We start from the raw sequence: 13,231 nt of genomic DNA on the forward strand, positions 1-13,231 counted from the left end.
GGATCCTCGCCATTTGGGATGAGGCATTTCTGTCCCATCTACTGTCATTTTGGCACCCATCACCCTGATACCCCAGCACCACCACCTGTATCCTCCCCAGATAACCACCCCAGCTGGGCTGCTGAGGTGCCCAGAGCAGTGGGCCCCCTGGTACTCAGTACACCCATCCTCTCTTTTTGGGGAACCGGGATCCCCCCTTCCCTCCATCCTCTCCCCTAGGAGACCTTGCCCACCCCCGGACCCTGGCCCCCAAGGGACCCTGCCCCACATCCTCTCCCGCAAGGGACCCTGCCCCCTCTCTTAGGGGATCCCGCCCCCCCAGAGCTGGGGGCCCTGCCCTGCGCTCCCGCTCAGCACCGCCAGGGGGCGGTCGCGCCCGGTTCTGAGCCCGGGCGCGGAGGCGGAGCGGTCCCTGCGGCCTCCCTGTTCCGCCTCCCGGTCTCCATGGCAGCGGGGACGCGCTGCCGCCGCCGGGAGCTGCGGGGCCTGGGCCGGGCCCCGGCTGCAGGTACGGGCCGGGCTCGGCCGGGGGCGGGGGGAGAAACAGGAGCCCGCGGGGCCGGGCGCCGCTGCCCCAGGCCGGCTACCGGCTGCGGCCCCAAAGGGCAGAGACCCCAGTGACCCCGCACCCCAGTTACCCCCCCCGCGCCTCCTGCCCCCAGCGACTTCCTGTGAGCCCGCCCCCCACTCACCCCAGCCCCCACCCACATTCACCCCCAATAGCCCCCACCTACATCCACCCCCAGTGACCCCCCAGTGACTTCCTGTGAGCCCGCCCCCCACTCACCCCAGCCCCCACCCACATCCACCCCCAGTGACTCCCCCAATAGCTCCCACCCACATACACCCCCAGTGACTTCCTGTGAGCCTGCCCCCACTCACACCAGCCCCCACCCACATCCACCCTCAGTGACTCCCCCAATAGCCCCCACCCACATACACCCCCCAGTGACTCCCCCAATAGCCCCCACCCACATACACCCCCAGCGACTTCCTGTGAGCCCGCCCCCCACTCACCTCCGCCCCCACCCACATACACCCCCAGTGACTCCCCCAATAGATCCCACCCACATACACCCCCAGTAACCCCCAATAGACCCCAGCCCCCACATACACCCCTAGTGACCCCCCTCACCCCACCAGACCCTTTGACCCCACCAGACCCCTAGTGATCCCCCCAGCCCCACCCCCTGTGACTCCCAACCTTGTACCAGACAGCCAATGACACCCCTCTGTCTGCCTCAAAGGAGGCAACTCATACTGGACACCCCCAATACACCCAAGTAACCTCCCCAGCCCTCCACCATACTCCCAGTGATCTCCCCATCCCCTGCACCTCCTGCTATGCACCCAGTGACCTCCCCACCACACACTAAGTACATACCTAGTGACCCCCCAACCCTTTCGCACTGCTCAATACACATCCAGTGACACCCCAACTACCCCCCGTACAGCTAGTGCTCTCCCATCTCCCCAATACATACAGAGTGACACTTCCATTTCCTGCCATACACTCAGTGATCTCCCATCCCCATGCCTCCCTATACACACCGTGACACCCCATCACACAACCAGGAACACCCCTCTTCTCCCACTACAAATTGTTACACCACTTTACCACATACACAGACACACACACCCCCTTGCACACCCAGTGACATACCCATACCACCATCTACAGTGGGATACGCCTATCCTCCCATCACTCACCCAGTGTCACCCCTTACCACACACTCCACACGCACACCCAGTGACAGCTGACCACATATCCAGGAACACTTTCCAGCATGCATACTGCCCATGACATCGTCCCATCCTCCACCACACATCCATATGACACACCCAGTGATACCCCTCTACCTTTCACACCCAGTGATACCCTCATCCCCCACCACACACCCAGTGTCATGCCCATCCCCTCACCACGCACCCAAGGACATTCCCCTGTGCCCCAGGTTGCTGGGGAGATGACACCCCAGGGACAACAATATCTGCAACTCTCAGGGACATTCTCCTCCATACCTCTGAATAATACTTCCCCAGTGACACCCCCTGTACCTCCATTGTGGTCTAATTATGGATGGGGTATTCCCCATCCCTCCTCCTTTCTGCTGTGCAGGCTAAGCCTGAACTTTTGCAGTCACTCCTCATACCTACAACCTACTCCAACCTCCTTTTCTGTCTCAGCTTGGCCTGCCTCAAAGGAAGCAACTCATACTGGACACCGATCCAGACCTGGGCATAACACATCTGCATATAGCATTGTGATGTTATTGCCATCGAATTCGCTGTCATGAAGCAGGCCCCGCAGTGGCAAGTGTGTTTGGAATGTTATTCCCCTGGAGGCCTGGGAGAAACCAAAGGGAAGGAAAGCAGGTTTAAAAAAAGTACCATAGGCATGCCAGCACATAAATACTCTATGGTGGTGGGTGCTAGAGATGGGTGGGGTTGGTAGGTTTCCTTGACCCAAAAGCCCTGGACAATGTGTATTTTGAACTGTGTTTTAAGAAGTAAAGGGGATATCATTAGAATTAATGGACGGAAACTATGGGCTGGTCTGCACTTAAAATTTAGGTTGATATAACTGTGTCACTCAAGGGTGTGAAAAATCCACACCCCTGGGCGCTGTAGCTATACCAACCTAGCCCCCGTGTAGACGCAGATAGGTCAACAGAAGAATGCGGCCTAGCTACTGTCACTTGGGGAGATGGTGTGGGTCATATCTACACTACAGAGTTATCCTGGCATAGCTACAGTGCCATAATTGTGCCAGTATAGTCCCCGTAGTGTATACATACCCTAAGCAAATGAAAATGTAAGCTGAATATCAGGAAACATTCCTTAACAGGCAGTGGAATAGTTTCCTAATAGAAGTGGTGGAAACCCCTTGCTTGGGTCATTTATAACTAGATCAGACAATGCCCTGGAGAATAGAGTATAAGGAGTGGCCCTGCTTTGGCTCCAACAGTCAGACTTCCTACTGCTTGGCATATATAGCTCCCACTGAAGTTGGATGGCATTTCCTGCATGTACATGAAGGCTAATTGATCCTTTGTGAAATCTATATACAGTAGTATGAGCCAGTGTGACCAGTAGTCTCTATGTTACACATGTTTCGGAAGAATTCGATTCACTATATATACTTTACAAATAGTGGACAGAATACAAGCCCAACATGTTCCAAGCTCAAGCAGCCCCCCACCTATGAGGGAAATTTCCTTCACTCTGGTCCCACAAAACCTTGCTGTCAACTCACTGTTTATTTCTGTAAATCACTGACACTAGAAATACTAAATACTGAAGCTGAAGTGTTGAAACCTGTATATTTGGAAGTATTGAGGCATCAGAGTATAATTAAAGGGCTTATAGCAGTTACAATGCATGGGTGCTTTGATTACTCTAATCTAGACAATTCTGGAAGGACCCACCACTTGCAGGATACATATTCATAAGTGCTTTGGTTTTGCCTGTGAGGCACACAGTTTGTTAGTTTTCCATTACCTGAGTCCCAAGCCCTTCGCAGGTGTTTGCTGCAGGGGATGGGAGAAGAGGGTTGCTTTCCCCTAAAACATTAGAGGTAGAATTTTTTTTCCTAAAAAATTCTATGTGTTTAATACATTTCCTTCTTCACCTCAGGTTTCCAAGGGGAGGATCTTCTGGTCCGTTCCAACGTATTCTGATCCAGCTTCGTGGAGGCTGACATGGGAACTCCTATGGATGTCGTGCCTAGCAGTGCATCTCGGCATGCCGAGCCTTCGGTAAATTTCCAATACTCTTTATTTTGCCCAGGGATAAAATCTCTCTGTTGGATGCCAGGGCGGCTAATCAATGTAACGATGGGGCACTACAGGGCTGTATATACTATAGTAGGGGCTGTGATGGCCTCAGATACTTTCAGCATCAGATTCACTTGCATTCATTTCCCTCTTTTATGACAGTTCCAAGAATACCTCTGACTTTGTTTTGTTTAATTTTATTAAATATGGAGGGAGTGTGATCTAGCAGTTAGAGCAAGGGCACTAGAAGTCAGGAGGTTTGGGTTCTCTTTCTGTTTCAGCCACTGACTCATTGTGTACAATTCTGGTCACCCATGGTAGAGAAAGATTAATTTAAACTGGAACAGGTGAAGAGAAGGGCTACTACTATGATCAGGGGAATGGAGGGCCTGTCTTATGACAGAAAACTGAAAGAACTTGACTTGTTTGGCTTAGCAAAAATAAGGCTGAGAGGGGATATAATTGCTCTCTATAAATGCATTATGGGGGTAAATACCAGAGGAGGGTGAGGAGCTATTTATGCTAAAGGACAATGTTCTCAAACAAACAAATGGCTATAAATTGGCCATGAACAAGTTCAGGATGGAAATTGGAAGAAGGTTTCTAACCCTCAGAGGGGTGAAGTTCTGAATGGCCTCCCAATAGGATTTGTGTGGCCAAGCAATTAAATTAGTTTTAAGAGAGAGCTGGACAAATTTAAGAGTACGATTGTATGATGGGGTTGCTTATGATGGTAAGGGGTGGGGCTCATTCCTGGTTTATGTCTTATGTTCCTAAAAGCTCATGCTTCAGGGTTTCTGCGAGCCACCTGCAGGGGTCAGGAAAGAATTTTTTTCGTCAGTGTAGTCTGTGTTTTTTTAATTTCCTTTTTCTGAAACATCAAGGATGGCCATTGCTGGAGATGGCATATTGGGCAGGGAGGGCCAGGGATCTGAGGTGGCACCAAGTATTATCTCACTGATGCACCTTGGTCCTTCCAGTGATACTTCTCTACCTCCCAAGGGTAGACGTGAGGCATAATTAATTAATATTTGTTAAGTGCTTTGAAATCTTTGTTTGCAGTATAGTTGTAGTCGTATTGTTCCCAGGATATTAGAGAGACAAGGTGGGTGAGGTAATGTCTTTTATTGGACCAACTTGGTGAAAGAGACAAGCTTGTGAGTTACACAGAGCTGAAGAAGAGCTCTGTGCAGTTTGAAAACTTGTTGCTTTCATCATCATCAGTTGGTCCAATAAAGCAGTGTTTCTCAAACTGGGGTCGCCGCTTGTGTAGGGAAAGCCCCTGGTGGGCCGGGCCAGTTTGTTTACCTGCCCCGTCCGCAGGTCCGGCCGATCGCAGCTCCCACTGCCCGCGGTTCGCCGCTGCAGGCCAATGGGAGCTGCTGGAAGTGGCGGCCAGTAGGTCCCTCGGCCCGCACCGCTTCCAGCAGCTCCCATTGGCCCGGAGCAGCAAACTGCGGCCAGTGGGACCCGCGATCGGCCGAACCTGTGGACAGGGCAGGTAAACAAACTGGCAAGGCCCGCCAGGGGCTTTCCCTACACAAGCGGCGACCCCAGTTTGAGAAACACTGCAATAAAGGATATTACCTCACCTACCTTGTCACTCTTTGAAATCTTTGGATAGACAGGGCAAGGGAAGGGCAAAGTGTTTGTAATTATTATTAATTTTTTATTACATTTTTATAGTTAAATTATCATAATCACATCTCAGATAGAGGAAGTACAGAAGCAAGACAATGGTATTTAACAATTGTTGCTTTTCATGCTTGTGACAATGGGTTTGGGAGCACAAGAGTTATGTTGGAACTGGCCACCAGAGGTCGCTGTAACCAACAAATCTCTAACATTCTACATGTCTGCCCTGAAGGTCGTTGGAGAGACAAGGTGGATGAGGTAATATCTTTCATTGGACCAACTTCTGTTAGTGAAAGAGACAAGCTTTCAAGCTACACAGATCTCTTCTTCTGGGAAAGGTACTCAGAGTATCACAGCTAAATACAAGGTGGAACAGGTTGTTTAGCATAAGGAGTTGGCATGTATTCTACGGACCATTCAAGGTAAAGTGGTCTGTTAACACTCCTGCAGTCATATGACAAAAAAGGGGGCTAGGTGGGTTACAGATTGTTTTTATAAGTTTGTACGGCACCTAGCCCATTGTGCTAGGTGCAGTGAAAACCTATATGAAGATGCAGTTCTTACCACCAAGAGGTTTACAATCTGAAAGGACAGTGACCCACAAAGTGTGGGATCAGGGAGATTCAATCACAGATACGGTATTTTTAATATGCACTTATATCTGCCCTGTTTAAATGTTGTATGTAAACAGATAAAGGGCCAACTATCCTCCATTGCCTCTCAATTCAGCCATCATAATTTGGTTGATTTTTTTCTTTCTGGCATTCAGATTGTCACAACTGGGTAGTTTCGGGGTCAGAGTCCCAGTGAAGAAGCAAGTGTTCGACAGCAAAACCAGTTTACAGAAGGGAAGCCACAGATGGCTCCATCTCTGATTCCCGACAACCATAATGAGAACATCCTGCACTTTGGTCTATCAGTTTTCTAGACTGGAGGGGGCTGTCTTATTGCTCTTCTAGACACTCCCTTCTCCCCTGCACATCTGGTACCAGGCAGAAGGTCTATAATCTTTATGATCTTTTCAAGCCAATATATTGTTTTACAGGTTGATCCAACAAGGTAGACAGACGAGAACTCATCACCCAGATGGTCTGTAATATCTGGAAGCGTATTGAGTGAGCTCAGGGCCAGCCCAGTTTCTCCACAGTTCTCCCAAACAGGGCTTTGGAGCTGTGCTCCGGCTCCGCTCCAGCTCCAGGCAAAAACCTGCAGCTCCACTGCTCCGGAGCTGCTCCACACTCCAGCTCCGGGCTCCACTCCAAAGCCCTGCTCCAAAGTGCATCTGAACAGGATCCTCTGTCTTGTTCAGGGATGGCCACATAATCAGAGGACAAAAAGGGACCTCTTCAATACACCTCTACCCGATATAACGCTGTCCTCGGAAGCCAAAAAATCTTACTGGAGCGCGCAGCCTCCCCCACCCCCCGGGCGCTGCTTTACCACATTATATCTGAATTCGTGTTATATCGGGCCGCGTTATATCGGGGTAGAGGTGTATTATGGGTGACCCTCTGGCTTCAGGCTCCCTGGATCATGCCAGGAAAATGCCCAATTAGGCTTACACATTCCTAGTGTGGGGGTAGGAGAGATGCTTCTCAGGCTTAATAGCTACTTGGTTTAGTAACATGCAATGTTTTGCTGGTTTAACAAAATGCCATTTCCCCAGACTGCACTGGACTCTGCTTTTCCTGCAAGACACAGCCACCCCATGAACATCCAGGCCTCTCCCTCCCATTCAGTGATTCTGCCACAAGGCTTTCCAAAGAAGGTACAGGGACTCTGCTGTTGGTCACTATGTGAAAACAGCTGCTCAATTTATGAGGCTCTCAACTGTGTGTAACATCCAATCTGTTAACCGTGTCAGCCGTCACCATTTGCAGTGAACTAGGTGTGCCTTGTGTGGTGCAGTGTGCCGTGCATGGTGTTCCATGTATGGCGTGATGTGGCCTGTCAGTGTCAATCGATACTCACTCCAGGGTGCCCTGGAGGCTGTACCATGTACAATATACTGTATGTGTTGGGCCAGGCCAGGGCTTACTCCTTATTTCAGGCCCCGATGGTTACATTTTTCCAGGTGTTGGTGCCATATAGAGCCCACACTGAAACCTGGGATTGTTGTTTATACTCCAGATTTTTGTATAGTCACACCTACTTCTGGAGAAAGTGAATCTGCACCCCAGACGAGCTGGAATAGTCTCTGCCATGATCTCATTTATGGCTTCTGTAGCCGAATGGAAGGTTACAAACTGTCTGCAATAACTTAACAGCAGAGTTAACTCCCTAAAGCAGCTGGCAGCATCTCAATTTGTTGCCCAAATGTTTTCCAGTCTCTGGACTCTGGGGTGAAAGTGCTAATAAAGGTGCTTCATCATTACCTAATATTAATAGAGCAAGCCACCCACTAAATTCTCCTTGGGACCAAGAAAAATGGAAAATTCTTCTCAGTGAATGTGGTTTGGCATTATTTGAGCAATATATTTTACAGATTAAATACTATGGATGCCCCACGTTGCCAAGCTGTTCAAGCTCATCTCTCTATGTTTTGTCATTTAAAAAAAAAATCCGGAGTTGTGGGCTGCCTGCTTTCCCTGTGGCTGAAAAATATCTCTTGACTGTAGGGATTATGAGCAGATCATATTTAATCTGCTATAAAACTCATAAACCAAATTGTAAAAAAATCAAAGATCACTTGAGACATCTGTCACCTTTCTATGCAGATGAGTGCTTTGCACTTGCATGCATTTGATTTTGCTTAACTACATTTCTGTCTCATTTTTTATGTCTTAAACTCAATTGATGCAGAGAGATGACTATAATATCCTCACTTGTTAATGCTCAGATATCTGCTACAAATATGTATTTATTATATAGCACTTTCTGCATTAAAAAGTAGATCATAAATAGGGCCTGGTTTTGAGATTAATAGCTGAGGGTTTGATTATAATGTCTTTTGCAAAAGCTGAGAACATTATTTCTCAGCTGAGGTCACATTTCTGCCCCAGGAGGACCTTTTATCTAGCTCTTGCTTGAAAACCTAAAGGCACAATCTATTTTATTTATTAAAACTTGTGATTGAATCTTACTGCATTCACTCTGTTGGCCATTTTGTGTTCCAAAAGCAGGACAAGACCAAGGATTCATGAGGGACGGTCTTGAGTGCACATAAGCAATGTTGCCAGCCCTCATGATTTTATTGTGAGTCACACAATAGTTGTCATTTATCTTTAAGCCTCAGCCTTGCAATATGTGATTACACAAGAATCTCAGCTTTTATTAAATAGTTAAAAATAATGTAAGTTTTGAGCCATTGTGGTTGGAGAAAAGCTTGAAAACGTTGATCACGAGACGGCAAATAAAAAGAACCTAAAATGTATTAATTTTTTTTTAAATCATATGATTGTTAAGCCACTCTCATGATTTTTGGGGCCCAACTCATTTTTGAAAGCTTGGGGTTGGCAATGTTGGTGGATGACCTGTAGCCCGAGTTTCTGAATTTTTGCAGGCAATAATGCATACTCTTTGGTCCCATGATTTTGTTCCACCCAGTTGTATTAGAGAGAACACTATCAAAGCATAATATATCTGTGCATTGATAACCACTCCAAAGCCGCCTGCTTTTTTATATTTGGGCAGGAAACAATTGTGTGTTTTAAATATATTGTCTTGCTCAGAAATGCATGGCCAAAACCACATGATGAAATCCAAAGGAGCAGCTTGAGTGTCACTGGGCAGTTCTGGGATTGCTGCATATCTTTGCAGAAAGAGCCTGGATCTGCTAATCTTCTGGCCACACTGTAAGACTCCTCATTTTCTTCCTGGGCATTTGACAAGGGGGTGGGCTGAAGTTTGATAAGTTGTTCACTAATCACCCACCAACCCTGCAATGCCTGTCAAGCATGGGGTAAAAGTAGAAAGGCCAAACTTCGCTGGAGCAACCCATTGTTTGATGGACCTAGCTAGAGATACATCTAGGTGGCACTCAGTCAGGAGGCTACATCCTTTTGGGGATGTGCCTCTTGACAATGGTGATGGGTTGAAGTCTGATGGATCGGCTAGAGTTACGCTGTAATTTTTCTCTGCAGAGCTTCTTTGTGTTAAATTGTTTTTTGGAAGTTGCTTCCCTTTTACCTCTTTACTTTATCCCACAGCCCACAGAGCCCTGCGTAGGTGCTGTATAAATATAACTAATTATCTAAGGGCCTGGTTGCAGCTTCCTGTCTCTGTACTGGAGCTGGGTTTGCTGAGCCCTTTGCTTTTTCTCCATGGCTTCACAGCAACAATGAAAGTTACAGCTAGCCGCGGTTCCAGCCTTTCCTCTAACTTTTCTTTCTGAAGTAAGCCAGGAATCTGCTATCTGCTAACCTCTACCCTGCACACTCTCCCCACCCCCACACAGCACAGGGCGTGCTGTGTTTGGTAGGTTTGAAAGTCTCTTGTACCAACAGGCGCTGTGTGAGACGCAGGGCCCAGGGCCGCTGGCTGGAAATAGGTTTCAGATGTTCACCCCCTGGTTCCTGGGCCTGCATCCTGTGAGCTGAGTCGTTTCTATAGGAACCGTGTGACATCTCGCCTGCTACTCCCTCAGTGGCTCCCTCACGAGCATGCTCAGTACGAGTCTTGACTTTGGCTCAAGTATCCTGTTTGCAGTAACGGGCTGCACATATGAGACTATGAATAAGGTCCCCGATGAGCTCCAACTCTTTGTCTTTGAAAGGAGGAGGAGGAGGAGAAGGAGATCGCGCCCTGAGCTGGAGGATCTGCTCTGTGTGCTCTGAGAACGTGGCTCGTGAAGAATGCTTGCCTGTTTGGCCAGGGGGAATTTACTGGATATTCTGCAAGAGGGCTTCTCAGAGGTAAATGCATGTCCCAGGTCTCATACAGACCCTTACAGGGCAATGCAGCTTTCTGTTACATAGCATCTCTCATAAAGCTGTGTCCCTCCCAGTGCTTCGCAGAACTAATAAGAAACTGGGAGAGAGAAATTATCCTGGAAAGGGAGAAAGAGATGCTTGGTGACAGAAGGGCATACTGGGCAGTCCAGCTGGCATTCTGCAGATTTGCAGTAGTTTAGAAGAGTTTGTGGGTCCTTAACTGCTGGTAGTTTCTGTGCAAAATGCTGCAAAAACATTTACTCTGGGATCAAAACGTAATATAAAGTGCAGCGAGGTCAGGAGGGAACAGTTACCCTTTAGAATTGGCTGCTCCTCATGTGCTCTGTAGGTCTCTGTATTTGAATTGCTGTTGGAAAGGCTGTAAGTCTGTTTTAAGGGCATGCAGAGTTATTGAGAGTGGGTGGCATGTTGTGGTTTGTGTGGTTCGTTTTTCATCCTGATTTGTAGGTTAAATAGCCAGGGATTGAAACTCAGCTTGGACGGGAGGAAACTATCATTTTTAAAGTGCGTCTAAGTTCCTTGTTTTGATCGCAGGGAGCCAGATGAGTTTTGAATCACTGAGTGAGACCTGCCAAGAAGTCACTGAGATACAACTCCTGAGACTACATTGGGAAGTGGATAGTTTTATACCGCCCCTCTTTAGGATGCACAGAAAGTTAGTTTAAATGAACTTTGTCTAGTTGCCATTTGCCTCTGTGTGGCCCCAGTAAAAAATGCCAGGACAGCCCCTGCTGGGCTGGTTCTGTGGGCAAAGTGTGCTGCACCCTATACACCACAATAAGGAGGCGTTTCCTGTCTGTAAAATGAGAAGGAAGGAGAATAGGGAATTAAGGATTTCCTGCTGTTTCCTTCCTCACATGGAAGTGATGGAATCTTGTCACATTTTATTCCTTCCTAGATAGTATGGCTTGTTTTGTTTGTATTTAGTGCTTCTTCATCCATTCCAAGCCCCATCATCACATGACTTTTCTTTGTCACCATTCTCAGCCACAAACACAGGTCCCTTCTGGGCTTGGTAGACCCAGACAGAAAACAGGGGGACAAGAAGGATCTGAGCCTTCAGCTTCATGGCAGGCCACATTTATCTGTTTTAATATTCTACTGATTTGAAAATCCCTCCTGCTTAACAGTATAAATATCCTTCCCCCTCCTCAATACAGCATCCCTGTACCAGGCCCTCCTGCCTGACCTGTACCAAAAACCCCATCCCTGTATCAAACACATGCAGTTTTAGTATAATCCACTGGTCAGTGTGTGTTATCTCTTCTGCACTCATTACAAAGGATGTCAGTCTGTTATAGCTCTGAGCTAGAGAGCCGGGTTCTTTAGCTTAAGTTGTAGAGACTCCTGTTTTCAGCCCTCTTCAGTTCCTGGTGTCAGCCAAAATGGTGGCCATGAAACAAGCGTTCTCCATGTGGGAGCAGAAATCAGTCTCTTTGCAATGTCTGCTCCCACCCATACTGTCTGGTATCATCCAAGGGCTGTCCTCATAGCCATGGGGAAAAAACCAAAAGCCCTTTCCTCTCCCAGTTTAATAGTAGCAACTCCAATATTCCCACTTCGGTCTAGCCGTGGGACAGAGAAACAAGACTGGGATTCCCCCTTAAATCTCCTGCATGGCAGCTGAGTGCACGAGGCTAGCCCATGCACTGCAAGTTAAAACTAAAGGCAAGTTAGTAAAATGGGACAGTATCATTATTCCCATTTTACAGCATGTCATCTGTATAGCTGGGAACGGAACAAAAAGTCCCTATTCCTTATCCTCTGTTCTGACCCACTAGACACACTCCCTCCACAATACTTCCTTATGCCTTAAAAGGGTTGTTTATAGACCTCCCACAGCTTTGAAACAGTGTCCCCCAATGTCTGTGCAGCCCTTATGCGTAGGCAAAAGTCGTAGTGACGGATGCCAACCCAGCATGCTGATGTCAGGAGCGCTGAAAGTAAGAAACTTCTCAGCATTGGGGTAGAGTATAAAACCAGGTCCACGCTAAAAAGTCTTAGACCCAATTTCACACAATGGGCCAATTGTGGTACTGAAGGAGCCACCATACCAACTTAACTGCTGTTATGTTCCTTGTAGCGCATCTCTCCCGTGAACCGGTGGCTGTAACTGGAATTATGTACCTTGCAGAATGTGGGCTCCATTTCCAAACCTGTGCATGGAAGAGGAACACGCACATACAGTACGCACAAACACACAACTCATTAGTATGCATACAGATGCACGCACAGGGCTCAGATGCACCCACTGTACAGGCAGTCCTCCAGAGCAGGTGTGGTTCCGGCTTAAGCAGGAGTCAATTTGCACATGGGAATTTGCATGTAGCCTGTAAACTGAGTTGAGTAGGTGCCTTTGTTTCCTTCCCTCCCTATCCGTCCTGTTGGCTAAGGACTAGGCTCATTAACCCAGGAGAAGGGATTGAAATGTCCCATTATTGCCCTTTCTGCAGCTGGTGCCTGTTCTGCTTCAGAGATCACCTGTCAGAAGGTGCTGTCTCAGTGACTAACATAATCCCTGATTGCTGAGGGGCCCTTCAAACTGCAATTCAGGACTGTTTTCCTTCCCTTTTAAAGTCCCTAGGCCAAGAGAGGCTGCAAGTATGTCATCTGGATACATCTAAAGCAGAGTGAGTTTTGTTTAATGTTGAAATGCAGAAAGCTCTCCCATGGGCATCATACAACTCCTGTTCCTTTTTCATTAATGGAATATTCTGCTGTGAAGGTGCTTCCCTGCTGTTTGTAAAGGCAGCTTTTGCTGCTTTGAGGCCGTTAAATAATTCAGACCCGCAGCTGGACGGCAGCACGGGAATGCATGGTGGCTGTAAGTGGCAGGTTATAACAGAGTACCCTAGAGGACAGGCTCTACTTTGTGATGATGCAATCTATGTGGGCTCAACTCAGCACCTCTCTCACTGAAGAAATGCA

At 47.8% G+C, this 13,231-nt stretch overlaps 1 protein-coding gene across 9 annotated transcripts in view; it reads left to right on the forward strand.

Moving 5' to 3' along the window:
- Positions 1-374: 374 nt before the first annotated feature.
- The window catches only part of DIXDC1 (DIX domain containing 1), a 65,374-nt gene continuing 52,517 nt past the window's right edge, over positions 375-13,231 (forward strand). For 4 of the 9 annotated variants that reach the window (XR_010593266.1, XR_010593267.1, XM_065570365.1 and 1 more), the window contains exon 1: positions 10,055-10,264. Coding sequence is in view for 6 of the 9 variants with exons in the window: in XM_065570365.1 (XP_065426437.1) it covers positions 10,205-10,264 (60 nt within the window). In the remaining 3 variants the exon portion in view is untranslated. Of the gene's footprint in view, positions 509-3,636; positions 3,759-9,856; positions 10,265-13,231 lie in introns of those variants that run through there. The other 5 variants (XR_010593268.1, XM_024109054.3, XM_065570366.1 and 2 more) reach the window with 3 other exon arrangements.

The sequence above is a fragment of the Chrysemys picta genome, chromosome 16 (genome assembly GCF_011386835.1).
Source record: "Chrysemys picta bellii isolate R12L10 chromosome 16, ASM1138683v2, whole genome shotgun sequence".
In the NCBI taxonomy this organism is placed as follows: Eukaryota; Metazoa; Chordata; order Testudines; family Emydidae; genus Chrysemys; species Chrysemys picta.